General features: G+C 44.9%; 1 protein-coding gene across 1 annotated transcript in view; it reads right to left on the bottom strand.

Moving 5' to 3' along the window:
* Positions 1 to 17,949, bottom strand: part of LOC124593915 (Nance-Horan syndrome protein-like) — a 179,324-nt gene that overhangs the window by 17,186 nt on the left and 144,189 nt on the right. The window contains exons 4-5 of the mRNA XM_047132266.1: positions 14,091 to 14,321; positions 3,173 to 3,340 (exon numbers count right to left, since the gene is read on the bottom strand). Coding sequence (XP_046988222.1) covers positions 3,173 to 3,340; positions 14,091 to 14,321 — 399 coding nt within the window. The remainder of the gene's footprint in view (positions 1 to 3,172; positions 3,341 to 14,090; positions 14,322 to 17,949) is intronic.

The following is a 17,949-nucleotide window of genomic DNA, read 5'->3' as shown; positions in this document are numbered from 1 at the left end:
CGGCAAATATTTGAAATTGTTCTTTTGAAATTGTAGTAGAACGTTATTTTACTTTCACAGTGTGAAGGTGTCTTACAGCTTCTTGAGATTTCATCATGTCCAGTCTCTCTCTCTGACTTTGTGAAACAACCATAGGTAGCACAAAAGAAGTCCGATTGCACTGGGGTGTGGCGGTTTGAATAGAATAACAAAAACAATTTTTAACGCCACTAGTGTTCTTTTTATTCAAATCCCGTTCTTCAGAAAAAATTGCAAAAATAATTAACAAAAATATAAATGACAAGATTGGTCTTTGCGGTGGGCGGAGACGTGTGAGGGAAATGCTGGGGTAATCGGCACTCGGTGTTAGCAACAGAAACTTGAACGTTTAACTTCACCACGCAATTTTGACACTACAACCGCTAGGTCACTGACGTTTGCAGAAATGAAAAAAGAAGAGGGAACTCGACATGAAGTGTTCCAGACAAATCCGGTATGTGACGAAACCGAACGACGGACCCATCGGACACTTTTCATTGTGCCACTTACCTGAAGTTACCATTTTTAACTAAGTGGTTATCGTCAGGCTTGAACGTGATTCGTTTTTCTTTCAGTTCTTTCTCTAGTGGCTTTAAGCAGGCTGCTAGCTTGTCGATGTACAGAACATCTAGTAACAAGTCAATAGTTAAATATACAGCTCTAAAACTGCCAGTATATTTACAACGCGCAGCCGAAATTTTTTTGGCCAGCACGTCGATATTTTTTCCGTGCATATATCGACAACTTGACATGATAGAAGGTTGTATACATGGAAGATAGATTATATAATGCTAAGACAGAGATTTAGGAACCAGGTTTTAAATTGTAAGACATTTCCAGGGGCAGATGTGGACTCTGACCACAATCTATTGCTTATGACCTGTAGATTACAACTGAAGAAACTGCAAAAAGGTGGGAATTTGAGGAGATGGGACCTGGATAAACTGAAAGAACCAGAGGTTGTACAGAGTTTCAGGGAGAGCATAAGGGAACAATTGACAGGAAAGGGGGAAAGAAATACAGCAGAAGAAGAATGGGTAGCTTTGAGGGATGAAGTAGTGAAGGCAGCAGAGGATCAAGTAGGTAAAAAGACGAGGGCTAGTAGAAATCCTTGGGTAACAGAAGAAATATTGAATTTAATTGGTGAAAGGAGAAAATATAAAAATTCAGTAAATGAAGCAGGCAAAAAGGAATACAAACGTCTCAAATATGAGATCGACAGGAAGTGCAAAATGGCAAAGCAGGGATGGCTAGAGGACAAATGTAAGGATGTAGAGGCGTATCTTACTAGGGGTAAGATAGATACTGCCTACAGGAAAATTAAAGAGACCTTTGGAGATAAGAGAACCACTTGTATGAACATCAAGAGCTCAGATGGAAACCCAGTTCTAAGCAAAGAAGGGAAAGCAGAAAGGTGGAAGGAGTGTATAGAGGGTCTATACAAGGGCGATGCACTTGAGGACAATATTATGGAAATGGAAGAGGATGTAGATGAAGATGAAATGGGAGATACGATACTGCGTGAAGAGTTTGACAGAGCACTGAAAGACCTGAGTCGAAACAAGGCCCCCGGAGTAGACAACGTTCCATTGGAACTACTGACGGCCTTGGGAGAGCCAGTCCTGACAAAACTCTACCATCTGGTGAGCAAGATGTATGAAACAGGCGAAATACCCTCAGACTTCAAGAATAATATAATAAATCCAATCCCAAAGAAAGCAGGTGTTGACAGATGTGAAAGTTACCGAACAATCAGTTTAATAAGCCACAGCTGCAAAATAATAACACGAATTCTTTACAGACGAATGGAAAAACTAGTAGAAGCCGACCTCGGGGAAGATCAGTTTGGATTCCGTAGAAATACTGGAACACGTGAGGCAATACTGACCTTACGGCTTATCTTAGAAGAAAGATTAAGGAAAGGCAAACCTACGTTTCTAGCATTTGTAGACTTAGAGAAAGCTTTTGACAATGTTGACTGGAATACTCTCTTTCAAATTCTAAAGGTGGCAGGGGTAAAATACAGGGAGCGAAAGGCTATTTACAATTTGTACAGAAACCAGATGGCAGTTATAAGAGTCGAGGGACATGAAAGTGAAGCAGTGGTTGGGAAAGGAGTAAGACAGGGTTGTAGCCTCTCCCCGATCTTATTCAATCTGTATATTGAGCAAGCAGTAAAGGAAACAAAAGAAAAATTCGGAGTGGGTATTAAAATCCATGGAGAAGAAACAAAAACTTTGAGGTTCGCCGATGACATTGTAATTCTGTCAGAGACAGCAAAGGACTTGGAAGAGCAGTTGAACGGAATGGATGGTGTCTTGAAGCGAGGACATAAGATGAACATCAAGAAAAACAAAACGAGGATAATGGAATGTAGTCGAATTAAGTCGGGTGATGTTGAGGGTATTAGATTAGGAAATGAGACACTTAAAGTAGTAAAGGAGTTGTGCTATTTGGGGAGCAAAATAACTGATGATGGTCGAAGTAGAGAGGATATAAAATGTAGACTGGCAATGGCAAGGAAAGCGTTTCTGAAGAAGAGAAATTTGTTAACATCGAGTATAGATTGAAGTGTCAGGAAGTCATTTCTGAAAGTATTTGTATGGAGTGTAGCCATGTATGGAAGTGAAACATGGACGGTAAATAGTTTGGACAAGAAGAGAATAGAAGCTTTCGAAATGTGGTGCTACAGAAGAATGCTGAAGATTAGATGGGTAGATCACATAACTAATGAGGAAGTATTGAATAGGATTGGGGAGAAGAGAAGTTTGTGGCACAACTTGACCAGAAGAAGGGATCGGTTGGTAGGACATGTTCTGAGGCATCAAGGGATCACCAGTTTAGTATTGGAGGGCAGCGTGGAGGGTAAAAATCGTAGAGGGAGACCAAGAGATGAATACACTAAGCAGATTCAGAAGGATGTAGGTTGCAGTAGGTACTGGGAGATGAAGAAGCTTGGACAGGATAGAGTAGCATGGAGAGCTGCATCAAACCAGTCTCAGGACTGACGACCACAACAACAACAACATCGACAACTTTTTCAATATATCGAGCTCGGGCTAGGACAATCTTTTAAATATTGATGTATCGGTTTCATGATATTTTTAAAAAGATGAACAGTCCAAACGGCAGCTGTGTGCTAGGCGTGCCTCACCTGGTTGTCTCCGGCCGTGGCGAACGTGAACTGGCCCAGCTCGTCCTGAGCGCGGAACTGCGTCGAGATGGGAGCGACCAGCGGCGCCAGGTGGTTGTAGCGCAGCAGGGGGGCAGGGTACAGCAGCACCTGGCCGGCGCAAGCGGCCACCACACTGCACAGCACCACCTGCAACCCACACACACACACACACTCTTGATGCTCCGTGTTTTTATTTATTTTATTTAACTGCTGCCACCTGCACGTGACTAGCTGCCTAAGCAATTCAGCAAATCAAGGTACATCCACAGTATCTGATCAAAAGCATCCGGACATCCCTACGTAATGCGGAATTGACTTCTAGATGTCACGGCAGGCGGACCAGCCAGTATAAAAGGAGGCGGAGAGTATTGTGTTGTCATCAGAGAAGCAGTAACAGCGCAATGGATCGGTCAGGAGAGCTCTGTAACTTCAAACATCGACCACTGGGTGTCACCTGAGTAACAAATCTATCAGTAATATTTGAACCATTGTAAAGCTGCCCACCTCGACAGTTGGTGATTTGACTGTAAAGTGGAAAAACGCGAAGGGACATTCGCAACTAAATCAAGACCATGCAGAGCTCATGTATTAATGAGGCCGTCGACCATTGCGGTGGGTGTATGTAAAAAATCGAACGAAATCAGTGGAAGGAATTTGTTCTGTCGTGTTCCCCGACATTGTCCTCGGGACAGTTTTCAGTTTATTACGCGGAATTGTTTCCTACCCTGAGGCCAATGGAGCAGATGACACGGCGTTGTGACAAGAAATTCATCTGTTCAGATTCTCAAAGTGCCCTTCTTCCTACTAGACAGATGTATCCAGCAGATCGGATGGTGCAACAAGTGCAGGAAGCTCTTTTTCTCTCACAAAGGCAGGGCAAAGAAATCGTTTTCCTGTGGGTTCCAGAGCCCATAGGGATTCAGTGAAACGAACATTCTTATGCGGCTGGCGAGGAGGTTTGCTCCCTTCCTCGCCGTGCTCGATGTTCAAGCCCTCTGCAGGCTGTCACTTCATTTGCGACCAGGAAGGCCATGTGTTGATGGGAGGCTCAGTGGCTGAAGTGAGGAATAACAAGTTACGTTCCATACAAACTCCAGTGCGAGCGTATTTTACCTCCATCCGCCCGCTACGGTCTCAAGAAGTAGCCCTTACACGGTTTGTAGTGAGACATCGCCCACTGACACATGGCTTCCTCTGACGTCAGGTGGAGCCCCCAGTATGTCAGAGATGCTGGACACAGTTGTTAACACGACATATTTTAAGTGAGTGTGTTTTAATTGACGACCTGAGGGTTGAACTGGGTCTCCCACAGGATCAGCCCTCTGTTTTAACTGATAACGAAGCGAGTGTTGTCCGTGTTTTAAGATTTTGTGTGGTTCAAAAATGGCTCTAAGCACTATGGGACTTAATATTTGAGGTCATCACTGAAAAAAATTGTTCAAATGGCTATGAGCACTATGGCACTTAACATCGGAGGTCATCAGTCCCCTAGAACTTAGAACTACTTAAACCTAACTAACCTCAGGACATCACACACATCCATGCCCGAGGCAGGATTCGAACCTGCGACTGCAGCAGCAGCGCCGTTCCGGACTGAAGCGCCTAGAACCGCCCGGCCACATCGGCCTGCATTTTGTGTGGTATCCGGAATTCTTCACACAATATTGGGTAGGAGGCAGTTATCTGTCCCTTTTTTAACGGTGTCTTCACAGGTATTTTATCCACGATTTTATCTAGTTATTCTGCTGTGTGTCGTTGGCGTTTTATTGCGGGGTGTTATGAAGCTCACATTATTGGGATTGCCTTACGTTTTTTGTGGGGGGGGGGGGGGGGGTTGAGGGGGGGATGATTTTTGGTTTTCCACTTTATTGACCTTTTCCCACAGATTTTCATCACGTTCATCGGTTTATTATTAATGCAAGGGCGCTGATGACCGTTCTGTTTAGCGCCCTCAACCATAAGTCATCATCATCATCTTTCGAAGTGCTAACAGCGATCCAGCTAGACCCTTAACGGGGCACAGGGAGTTAAAAAGAATGGGGTACAATTCTCCAGCAGCCTCTCATAAGCCACGCGTTTTTGTAGCCAATGCTAAGCTGGGGAATGCGAGATACAGGAGGCAAATGCTCGACTTCGGTTTATTGGGAGAATGTTAGGAAAGTGTGGTTCACCTGCAAAGAAGACCGTATATACAACAGTAGTGCGATCTACTTTTGAATACTGCTAGAGCGTTTCGGATCCCCAGCAGATTAAAGGAAGCAGAGACAGGCTGCTAGATTTGTTGCCGGTAGGTTCAATCAGCACGCAAGCATGACGGAGATGCTGGAAATGGAAATCGTTGGAGGGAAGGCGACGTTCTTTTAAAGGAACACTATTGGGAAAATTTAGGAAATCGGCATTTGAAGCTGACTGCGTAACGATTCTACTGCCGCCAACCTATATTTCTCGTAAGGACCACGAAGATAGATATGAAAAAATTAGGTCTCGTACGGAGGAAAGTACAGTCGTTTTCCCTCGCTCTGTTTGAGAGTGAAGCAGGAAAGGAAATGACTAATAGTGGTACAAGGCACCCTCCGCCACGCAACGTACGGTGGCTTGCGGTGTATATATTTGGACGCATATGTAGATGTAAGCGACGCTTGATGTGGTGTGAAGAGCAATACCACTGTGCAATGGTGACCTAGAAACAAGTTCTTCGGAGTGACGAATCACGGTATAGCCTGTTGTAATCCGATGGAAGGACTTAGGTATGGCGAATGATTGGAGTACGTTACCTGCTATCACGTGTAGTTCCGACAGTGGATTAGGGGGGAGCTGGTGTTACAGCATGGAGGGTGTTTTCCTTGGCTAGGTTGTGGTCCTCCTATTTATGAAGACTCCAAATGAATACGTATACGAACGTATTTTATGGCACTGTGTACTGCGTACAGTAGAGGACTCGATGATTCTTTGTATCAGCACGACAGAAAGCATAAAAGTTGCCATAAGACAACGCCTGTGAGGAAATGTTTTGTGGACAGTAACATTCCTGACTGGTCTGCCCAGAGTTCTGAATTTAATGGATGAGTTACAAAGTGAACTTTACTCCAGACCCCAGAGTCCGACATGACTATCTTCACTGGTTTCAACTATTGAGGAAGAATGGATTGCCAAACATCTAGAGACATCCAGGCGCCTCACTGGGTCCCCAGCAGAGTTCAGTCTATCAGAAAGGCAAAGGCTGGATACACCTCATATTGATGTCCACTGGTAAGTGTATGGGTACTTTTTACAGATTATTATTAAAATCTATAATGTAATGTGTACTAGCGGACAAATCCAGCATTGTTTGGGTGTCCATTTTTCCAATTTTCTGTTAGAAACGTATAGGTTCTGTACGCTGGGAGCAGCTGATTCACGTGTGTACAACGCGATCTTGCAAAACCTCTCTAGAGCAAAGCCTCTAGACAGCTCTATTGATGGCTATAGTTTTCGCCCAGAGCCGTTTGCGCTTCGCACTTCAAGCTATCAAAAGTGTTGCCAGGTATCAGCAGTTTCCTTAAATTGACTCAACTGCAGGAATGTCTTAGTATTACAGAATAAACGTATTAAAACTTCATGCAACATACGGCATTTTTTCACGCACCTCGGGGCTTATGGTGTCATATCTCCGGATCTCTCTACCATACAATGATATAATTTTGTAGGTACATTTAGCAGCATATGTGGATACTGTCTGCAAAAAGCGTTGCGAATAGAATTAGTAGCAAAGAAGTGACAAATCTAAACGTCATGCACACTGCGCCACTTTCTCACGCATCTCAGTCTTTATGACGTATCTCATGAACTATGTGTCATACCATGATACAATTTTTTAGGTGCATTTACCGGCAAATGTGGGTACTATCTGCGAAATTTATTGCCAATAGATATGGTAGCACAGAATAAATAAATTTAAACGTCACGCATCATGCGCTATTTTTTCATGTGTCTAATTGTTTTGTTTATGAGGGCATATCTTCTGAACACACACACACACACACATTTCATAATATGTGTGGACGATTTCTGCTCAACAACTATTCAGCTGTTTATTTATTTACTTATCAGGTTCCGTAGGACCATGCGAGCTACGACTACACGATCGTGGAACGAGTCGGTTTATAGTCAACAGAACGCTGATTCGAAAATTGATAAACGAAATTACAGAAAATAAAAAGATAGGAGGAATATATGAATAGCTAACATTTAATAGAGAAACGTTCTCGCGTAGTGCGAGGAATTCTTCTGCAGGATAGGAGTAGTGTCACAAGGAAAGCTACCAACTTGGGTTTTGTCACTTTCTCCATTTCTGCTGCAGGCGTACCGAAAATGAAACCTGCTGAACAATGCAGACCTTTCTGTACAATGGTTAAGGAAATGGTATTCAAGTTGATATTAATTTTCTGTGTGGTTTTCACTGAATTCTTCTGAATGGGTTAGTATCGTCAACAATAAACCCCGTGATGGGGCACTTGAACAACGGCTCGCAAATCTACATCGTAGATCAGTGTGACTCCCCTTTTCTGAGCAAAGATTGTTCTTTGTGAGTGCACACGGTTGCCCCAAAATACAACACCGTACGAGATAATACAGTGAAAAAGTAAGCAAAGTCAACAAGGCTTCGCGTTTCCGTGTCAGAGACACTCGAGATCATTCTCATAGCGAAGATAGCAGCATCCAGTTTCTGCGCAAGACTTTGAGCGTGATACTTCCTAGGAAGTCTTCCATCTCTTCCATCTACCCTCTGTCCTAAGGATTTAAAACGGTTGACTTCGCTGAATACCTGACGAGCATGAGAGAGTAAAATTTCGTTTTAATGATTGATATACATCTACAAAAGCAACGTACAGCGAACAGAACCCTTTTATACTTCATACCCTCCACCCCGCCCCCACCCTTACCGCTCTCTATCAAACCTCTTTGTTTGGAGGAGAAGTTTTCAAACTGTTATATTTTCCAAATACGAACTTAAACAAATGTAATTGATTTTGTCGGTCATGCAGGACTTAGTTATAAGCTGAAACTTAGGGGAAAAAGCTGAACAACTTGTAATGCCATTTAAATTACAGAAAATACCTACTATGTAATGTTAATGTGTTACTAAACGCCTGATAGCACCCCAGATGTGTTCCACCGCGTTCAGATGAGGCGAATTTGGAGGCCAAGACATCAATGTTAGATCGCTGCCACACTCCCAAATTACTAAGATTCTGGCCTTTTGACAGGGGCAGTGATCCTGCTGATATGTCCCATCGCCTTTGGGGAAGACATCAAGCCTGAAGGAATGCAGGTGGTCAGCAGTAATGTTCCCGTAATGCTCATCTGGAAGCTCAGGCTAATATTTCCCCATAATACAATATTGCACCCGTCATCCTGCGTCAGTGGCTCGAAGCAAGTTTGGAGTAGCCGTTGACCTGGATGACGGCATATCTGGACTGGATCACCGACATCGTGAAGAAGAAACGTGATTCATCCGACCAAGCAACACCTTTTCAGTGTTCCACGGTCCAATCCTACGGTCCAATCCCGATAATCTCTTCCAACTGTGATTGTAACTGACGATGTCGCTGAGTCAGATTGTTCAAAGGGTTATAAATCACGTAGGGGATTCTAGTGCGACCAATTATATATCATTTCAGCCTTTAACAAGTAGGCATGAAAGAGAACAAATTCAGAGACGCACTACTCGGATCGTAACGCGTCCGTATAGCCCATACGGAAGTGCAACATAAATGCTCGGGATCGTCAAAGAGGGATGCTTGGAAGAAAGACAAGGTATTTCTCGCGAAAAACTGTTGGGTAAAGTCAAAGAACTTGTATCTGAAGAAGACTGCGAGACCATTACGCTGTCGCCAACGTAAATCCCGCATGGCTGAAAAAATGTCTCTGAGCACTATGGGACTTAAACATGTGTGGTCATCAGTCCCCTAGAACTTAGAACTACTTATACCTAACTAACCTAAGGACATCACACACATCTATGCCCGAGGCAGGATTCGAACCTGCGACCGTAGCAGTCGCACGGTTCCGGACTGAGCGCCTGAACCGCTAGACCACCGCGGCCGGTCTAAATCCCGCATGGAGATTACGAGAATAAGATAAGAGAGAATAGAGTGCGAACAGACGCAAACAGGCACTCTTTTTTCCCTCGCCCAATAAGCCAATGGAATATGAAAGGAAATTGTTGGTATGGTTACGATGTAGCGTCCCACGCAGTATACACTGCGTTGCGGAGACTATGCAGGAAAAATGATACAAACTTTCAGGGATAATGGGGAATGGAAAATGTATCAATTTTAGGTAAGGATAGCATCCGAGTAGGAAGTTATAAGCGAAAATCGTTCTGATACCTCTGATACTGGAGTACATGTACCGATACTGTTGTTGCTAAGATTGTAGGCTGGCTCTAAGCACTATGGGACTTAACATCTGAGGTCATCAGTCCCGTAGACTGAGAACTACGTAAACTTAAGTAACCTAAGGACATCACACACAACCATGCCCGAGGCAGGATTCGAACCTGCGACCGTAGCAGCCGCGTGGTTCCGGACTGAAGCGCCTAGAACCGCTCGGCCACAGCGGCCGGCTAAGATTGTAGGGTAGACAACTTTCAGACATGGCATTGTAGACCAAAACTCTAGTAAATACGGGCTCTAACTGCATATCTTAAGAGCTATGAGCACTTATTCATCTTCGATACTATGAAACACTTCTCTTCCACTGAACAAGTGCCCATAACTGTTAAGGTACGCACTAGTTAGCCTACTTTTACTAGACATTTTTTTCTTGTTTTGGTCCATACCATCTCCTACAAAAAATATAGAAACCGAAGAGCTTGCAGTGGAAGAGATATTTTTCACAGTGTCAAAGATAAACAAATGCTTATTCCTCTTAATTTATGCATTTTAGAGTCCATATTTACTAATTTTTTTTCTTGTTTTGGTCCGTAACACTGCCTCTGAATGTTCTCTACACTGCAGTACCGGTGCATGTTCGCTCATAACTTGAAACTCGCTCTTTTTTCGACTGCGGTCCTTTACCTCAAAATGATACATTGCACTTTCCCATTATCCCATAAAGTCTGTAACGTCACCACTGAATCACCCTGTATGCAGACGTAGATGCAGAATAAAATTTTTATAACGACAGAGTGAAGTTGACACAAAATACAGCTAAAACACCAATCACTTGTGTGGCTGTATATTAAAATTAGTTACTTAGCTGAAGTCGACATCACGTGGAGTTAATAAACGTTCCAAACGAATGCAACTGATGTTGCATGACTACAACTTGTAGTAAAAGTACAATATTAGAAACTACTGATTACAGTAGTTTTGCGTCAGGTCCCATTCTAAAATTCTTTCGTGAGATCGATGCCGTTAATACGGCGGGATACGGGCATTCGCTGGAGTACCTTATTGGTAAGGATCCAGATATCTTCAGGAGCCACAAATTAAGTTTTCCTGACGATTACTGCCGATCCTCAGGAGAGCTAATGCTTTTAGATGTCTGAAAAAATTAGTTTCTGTCTTGGGGCTTATTAAGGAGAGCTGACTAAAAACAGACGAAAGCGAAATATCCTCCGGTATAGTTGGAAACAGCTCCTAAGGTAGAAACACTTCGCAGTTCGGAACGTACTAATTCTCAGCACATAGGTGAAATACACTGAGGTGATACGCACATATAATTAACAGACTTTGAACGCATAATGGTAATTAGAGCTAGACGCATGGAACATTCCATTTCGGAAATCGTTAGGGAGTTCAGTATTCCGAGATACACAGTGCAAAGAGCGCGCCGAGAACACCAAATTTCAGGGGATTACCTCTCACCACGGACAGCCCAGTGACCGACGGCCTTCGCTTAACGATCGGGGGCAGCGGCGTTTCCGTAGAGTTGTCAGTGCTAACAGACAAGGAACACTGCATGAAATAACCGCAGAAATCGGAGTGGGACATACGACGAATGCACCCAGTAGCACAGTGCGCAAAATCTGGCGTTAATGGGATATGGCAGCAGTAGACAGACGCGAGTGCCTTTGCTAACACCACGACTTCGACTGCAGCGGCTCTCTTGGATTCGTGAGCGTATCGGTTGCCCCTAGAGGACTGGAAAACCGTGCCCTGGCCTGATGAACCCCGATTTCAGTGGTAAGAGCTGATGGTAGGGTTCGAATGTGGCGCAGACCCCACGAAGCCATCGACCCAAGGCACTGTGCGAGCTGGTGGCGGCTTCACAATGGTGTGGGCTGTATTTAAATGGAATGGACTGGGTTCTCTGGATGTTAGAGAACTTGGAAGTCATTTGCAGTCATTCATGGACGTCACATTCCCAAACAATGTTGGATTCTTTATGGCTGATAATGTGCCCTGTCAATGGGCCACAATTGTCCGCGACTGATTTGAAGGATGTTCTGGGCAATTCGAACGAATGGTTTGGCCACCCAGATTGCCCTAAAGGAATCTCATCGAACATTTATGGGACATAATTGAGAGGTCAGTTCGTTCACAGAATCCTGCACTGGTAACAACTTCACAATTGTGGACGGCTATAGAGGCAGCATGGCTCAATATTTCTGCGTAGGACGTCCAACGACTTGTTGAGTCCATAACAAGTCGAGCTGTTGTGCTACGCCGACACAATATTATGAGATATCTCATAGCTTTTAGGACTGAAGTGTATGAGAAAAGACCGAAGTGCAATACCTTCACTTGCCTCTCATCCCATTCTCGTTTCAATGTGGCACTACCTCCTCCAGTACAAAGGTGGATACATCTTATGTGAATGAAATCCGAAACTTTGTTAATAAGTTCAGTTTTGAGCAGAAACCTTATTAAATAGCGCCAGCTGGCATTACGCGGACGTACCACTGTAATTAAATATATAGCTAGACTAGAGACGAATGGGGAAATCGTCTAGTGACGATACGGGCCACGAATCGGGACATTAACTCGCATAGCTTGTTATGGCCGGCCAGTGTGTCAGAAATGACGAAGCTGGTCAGTTGTCCCTGTGGTTCTGTTGTGAACATCTGTGGAAACTGGACGAAGGACTGTGTAGATACCGTTTGCTACTGGTGATTGAATTTTTATCTTCATTTCGAGTATTTCGTTTCTGCTTCGACCGGGTTTTTCCACGGTTTTAGTGTTGTCTAAGTTGACTGCCACCACCGCTTCTAATTCTGACTACTGCGGCCTCCACTGCCTTTTTAGGTTTATCTGATGGTGCACCAAGAGCGCGAGACGCGTTTTTAATCAACAAACATTGCAACAAGGAGTGTCTTGTACTGGGAATAGGCCAAAGAGGTTTCAAGGATAGAACTGGAGGGTTGTTCAGTTTCTGTAATCGGCGCAACATCTCTAACAGAAAAAGCTGCGAGGAAGGTTTAATTGCAGACGTTGCAAGCGGTGAACCGTTCCATACAGAATTAAAGCCCGTGTAAGAAGACTTAAATCTGTCTTTGGCACAGCTATACTACGGACATGAAAGTGGCAGTACACAGCCCAATAGAGAAGGCACCTCATCTCGTTCTTATTTAACCTCTACATGCATTAGATGTAACGTCCCTTACTAAAAATGGAGACAATTATTTTACAAAATACCAGTACCCCTCTCACCCCCAAGTATTTTAAGAATCGAATTGCCATGTATAAGCCGACCGGTGTGGCTGTGCGGTTCTAGGCGCTTCAATTTGGAACCGCGGGACCGCTACGGTCGCAGGTTCGAATCCTGCTTCGGGCATGGATATGTGTGTGATGTCCTTAGGTTAGTTAGGTTTACGTAGTTCTAAGTTCTAGGGGACTGATGACCTCAGAAGTTAAGTCCCATAGTGCTTAGAGCCATTTTTGAACCCATGTGTAAAACAGCTTCAAACGTTGGTTCAAAATGGCTCTGAGCACTATGGGACTTAACATCCGAGGTCATCAGTCCTCTAGACTTAGAACTACTGGAACATAACTAAAGACATCACATACACCCATGCCCGAGGCAGGATTCGAACCTGCAACCGTAGCAGCAGCGCGGTTCCGGACTGAAGCGCCTAGAACCTCTCTGTCACAACGTCCGGCTCAAACGTTGGATTATTTAATAAATGAGTTAATGTGCTATTATTTGACGTTACTCATGAACAGCGAATATGCAGTAAGCGATAAACTTTTTCCCCTTCTTCTTTTTTTTTTGGGGGGGGGGGGGGGGGTGGTATCAGCGAGAAAAGGTTGTTGGAACTCGCCAAATACTCTCATATTCAAAAACTGGATATTTTCAGGCTAAGTTACTCTGCTTCAAGACATATAGACATTTTCTAATTGCAATACTAGGCTTACTGTGTTTAATTGCCGCGTGGGATTAGCCGAGCGGTCTCAGGCGTTGCAGTCACGGACTCTGCGGCTGGTCCCGGCGGAGGTTCGAGTCCTCCCTCGGGCATGGGTGTGAGTGTCTGTCCTTAGGACACTTTAGGTTAAGTAGTGTGTAAGCTTAGGGACTGATGACCTTAGCAGTTAAGTCACATAAGATTTCACACACATGTGTGTGAACTGAGTTTAACCTTAACGTTAGATAACAACTTTTATCGAATAGATTATGACAGCCAATTATTATACGAAATACTGGCAGCTGAATACTTGTTACCTCTGGCAGCCAGAAGCCAGCCGACGTGAAACTGGGTAAAAGGTCACCGGGTGACCAATTTAGCCATTTAATAATGTGAATTTCTATAATTCGGACGGGGTCTAGCTGTGATTAGTGTGAATTAATGAGGTTTCATCGCACTGAAGTTCCAACCGTCGTATAACAACTCGTGCAGTGGTGCAGCAGCAGCCGTTTACGCGTGTTCCACCAGAGTATCGAAGCAGAGGCGTCACAGAGCGCAGCCACTTACCAGGAGCTTCATTGCGGACGACGGACAGCGGACAGCGGCGGCAGCGGTCTGCAGAGTGGCGAGGGAAGCAGCGCCGGCGGCTTTATACGCTGGCGGCGGCGGCTGCGACCTTGGCGGCGGCGGCGGCGGCGGCGGCGGCGGCGGCGGCGGCGGACCGCGCGCGGGGCGGACACCCGCCCCACCGGCTCCAGACCGGTCCCCGTTACGCCCAAAATACGAGCGCTCATGCCGCTGCACAATGAACGGGCACTGTGGCTCTGGTCCAATTGTGAATCAACTCCACTTCTCTGCTCTGCATAATAGATTGATTACCCGTACGAAGACGATAACTCACGACCACTCCTCAAGCCACTCTACAGTAGATGACTAAAACAACCGATTTTCGGTGAAATTGGTTTTTCTCCACACTAATTTAACCTGAGTGTGAAAACTGCTCAAAATAAACGGTTTCTGAAATAACGGATTTTCGATTTTTTTATTCCCATTGGTTCCTGTAATAAACGTAGAAATCTAGACTGAAAAATATTGGCTCACTCAGCTCCAGGATACGTAGACTCAAAATACTAAATTAAATAGGCAAATATAAGAAACTTAATCCGTCCACCGTTAGCTGTTATTCTCGGAAAGTGATAAGTGTTGTAAACTGCAAAAAAGTCATCTGTATTCTTCTTTTGATTCTAATTTTTGAAACTCTGCTGGAAAATTATGTGGTAATCGTGGAATTATACGACTATGTGGATATTACGAACAGTCAGTGCTAAAGGGTGAAAACTGAGGCTGAATAACTCTGTTTTTCGTGTTAATTTGTCCGTTTTCAACGGCTACAAGCAGTTAGTTGTATTATGTAGACACGAGCAACATGTCAGCAACTTTCTACTTTTCTTGTATACTATGAATGAACTGTTATGTTCCTCTTTTAAAACTGTTACCATAATTTCGTTCCTCTTTTATTATCTCATAAAAACGGCAGATGAAAAAATGTTCAAATGTGTGTGAAATCTTATGGGACTTAACTGCTAAGGTCATCAGTCCCTAAGCTTACACACTACTTAACCTAAATTATCCTAAGGACAAACACACACACCCACGCCTGAGGGAGGACTCGAACCTCCGCCGAGACCAGCCACACAAATGGCAGACTATTTATTCTTTAAAGCAAATGAAGTATCGTACTTTACTGACATATGACTTCGTAAAGCTAGAGTTGGTGCCATTCTGCAACGCACCGGATGTCCGACAACGACAGGGAGAAAATGCCGTATAGACCAGGGTAGGGGGAAGCCTTGCACACTCCAAATACACGTGTTCCTTACGCCACGACATGCGGCAACAGGGACATTATTGTCTCAGTAATGCTGTACCAATTCTCACGCCAGGTGTTTGTTGCTCGTTTTTGTTAGCAAAATGCTTCAAATGGCTCTGAGCGCTATGGGACTTAACTGCTGAGGTCATCAGTCCCCTAGAACTTAGAACTACTTAAACCTAACTAACCTAAGGACATCACACACATCCATGCTCGAGGCAGGATTCGAACCTGCGACCGTAGCGGTCGCGCGGTTCCAGACTGAAGCGCCTAGAACCGCTCGGCTACTCCGCCCGGCTTTTGTTGGCACTCTTACTAAAATAGCACTGAACGGGAAAGACTTTCACAAACTGAGCCGGTCAATACAGCGTTGGCCCATTTCTAACCCTTATGGAAGTCGTTATTCGGCTTGGCATTGATTGGTAGGGCTAATGGATGTCCTGAGGAATACCATGCCAAATTCTGTCCAATTGGCGCGTTAGATCTTGAAAATCCCGAACTGGCTGGAAGGCTCTGCTCATAATGCTCCAAACGGTCTCAATTGGGGAGAGATCCGATGTCCATGTGGACAAAGGTAGGGTCTGGCAACCACGAAGACAAGCAGTAGAATTTCCCGCAGTGTGCGGTCGGGCATTGTCTTACTGAATTGTAGGCGCTGGATGGCTTGCCACAAAGGCCGGCGAAACGGGGCGTAGAATGTCGTCGACGTACCGCTGTGATGTAAGGGTGTCGCCGATTACAGCCCAAAGGGGTCCTAATATGAAATGAAATGACACCATCACTCTCGACTGTCGACCAGCATGGCGGGTGACAGGGCGTCTGCAGTCACGCCTGCGGCTGTCATCGGGGCCTGGGATCTCACTGACGGGAGTAGAATTGTCTTCAGTAGTGAGTCCCGCTTCGAACTGAACCTCAACGACCAGCGAAGACGTGTCTGGAGGGGCCCCAGACGGCGGTGGGAGACGAAACTGACTGTCGCCCGGGATTGATGCTCTGGGTGGCCATTTCCTTTCATAGCAGCTCAGGGTTTTGGCGATCTAACGCGCCAAACGGACAGAATTTGGCACCACGTCCCTCAGGGGGACATCCAACAACTCTGTCAATGAATGCCAAGTGGAGTAACTTCTTTCATTAGGTCACAGATGGACCGACGCCTTATTGACTTGCACAATTTGTGCAGCTCTTTCTCTTGAATAAATAATGAAATTTACCTGAGGTTGTAAAGATGTTTGTCTGTACACGTACATCACATTTAACTATTTCCGCCTCATTCGGATAATTCCTTTGTGATGCATCCTTTTCTGTTTTAAGGTGTATTTTACTTATAAACTGAAATTCTCTACCTACACTACTCGCCATTAAAATTGCTACGCCAAGAAAAAAAGCAGATGATAAACGCGTATTCATTGGAAAAATATATTATACTAGAACTGACATGTGATTACATTTTCACGCAATTTTGGTGTATAGATCCTGAGAAATCAGAACCCATAATAACCACCTCTGGCCGTAATAACGGCCTTGATACGCCTGGAAATTGAGTCAAACAGAGATTGGATGGCGTGTACAGGTACAGCTGCCCATACAGCTTCAATACCACAGTCCATCAAGAGTAGTGACTGGCGTATTGTGACATGCCAGTTGCTCGGGCACCGTTGACCACAACTTTTCAATTGATGAGAGATCTGGAGAATGTGCTGGCCAGGGCAGAAGTCGAATAATTTCTGTATCCAGAGAGGCCCGTACAGGACCTGCAACATGCGGTCGTGCATTATCCTGCTGAAATGTAGGGTTTCGCAGGGATCGAATGAAGGGTAGAGCCACGGGTCGTAACATATCTGAAATGTAACGTCCACTGTTCAATGTGCCGTCAGTGCGAACAAGAGGTCACCGAGACGTGTAACCAATGACATCCCATACCATCACACTGGGTGATATGCCAGTACGGCGATGACGAATACACGCTTCCAATGTGCGTTCACCGCGATGTCGCCAAACACGGGTGCTACCATCATGATGCTGTAAACAGAACGTGGATTCATCCGAAACAATGACGTTTTGCCGTTCGTGCATCCAGGTTGGTCGTTGAGTACACCATCGCATTCGCTCCTGTCTGTGATGCAGCGTCAAGGACAACCGGAGCCATGGCCTCCAAGCTGATAGTCCATGTTGCTGCAAACGTCGTCGAACTGTTCGTGCAGATGGTTGTCGTCTTGCAAACGTCCCTGTCTGTTGGCTCAGGGATCGAGACGTGGCTGCACGATCCGTTACAGCCATGCGGATAAGATGCCTGTTATCTCGACTGCTAGTGATACGAGGCCGTTGGGATCGAGCACGGCGTTCCGTATTACCCTCCTGAACCCACCGATTCCATATTCTGCTAACAGCCATTGGATCTCGACCAAAGCGAGCAGCAATGACGCGATACGATAAACCGCAATCGCCATAGGCTACAATCCGACCTTTATCAAATTCGGAAACGTGATGGTACGCGTTTCTCCTCCTTACACGAGGCATCACAACAACGTTTCACCAGGCAACGCCGGTCAACTGCTG

This window comes from Schistocerca americana, chromosome 2, assembly GCF_021461395.2.
Source record: "Schistocerca americana isolate TAMUIC-IGC-003095 chromosome 2, iqSchAmer2.1, whole genome shotgun sequence".
In the NCBI taxonomy this organism is placed as follows: Eukaryota; Metazoa; Arthropoda; class Insecta; order Orthoptera; family Acrididae; genus Schistocerca; species Schistocerca americana.
Note: the sequence above shows the minus strand (reverse complement) of the source record. Positions and strands in the feature narration are given on the sequence as shown.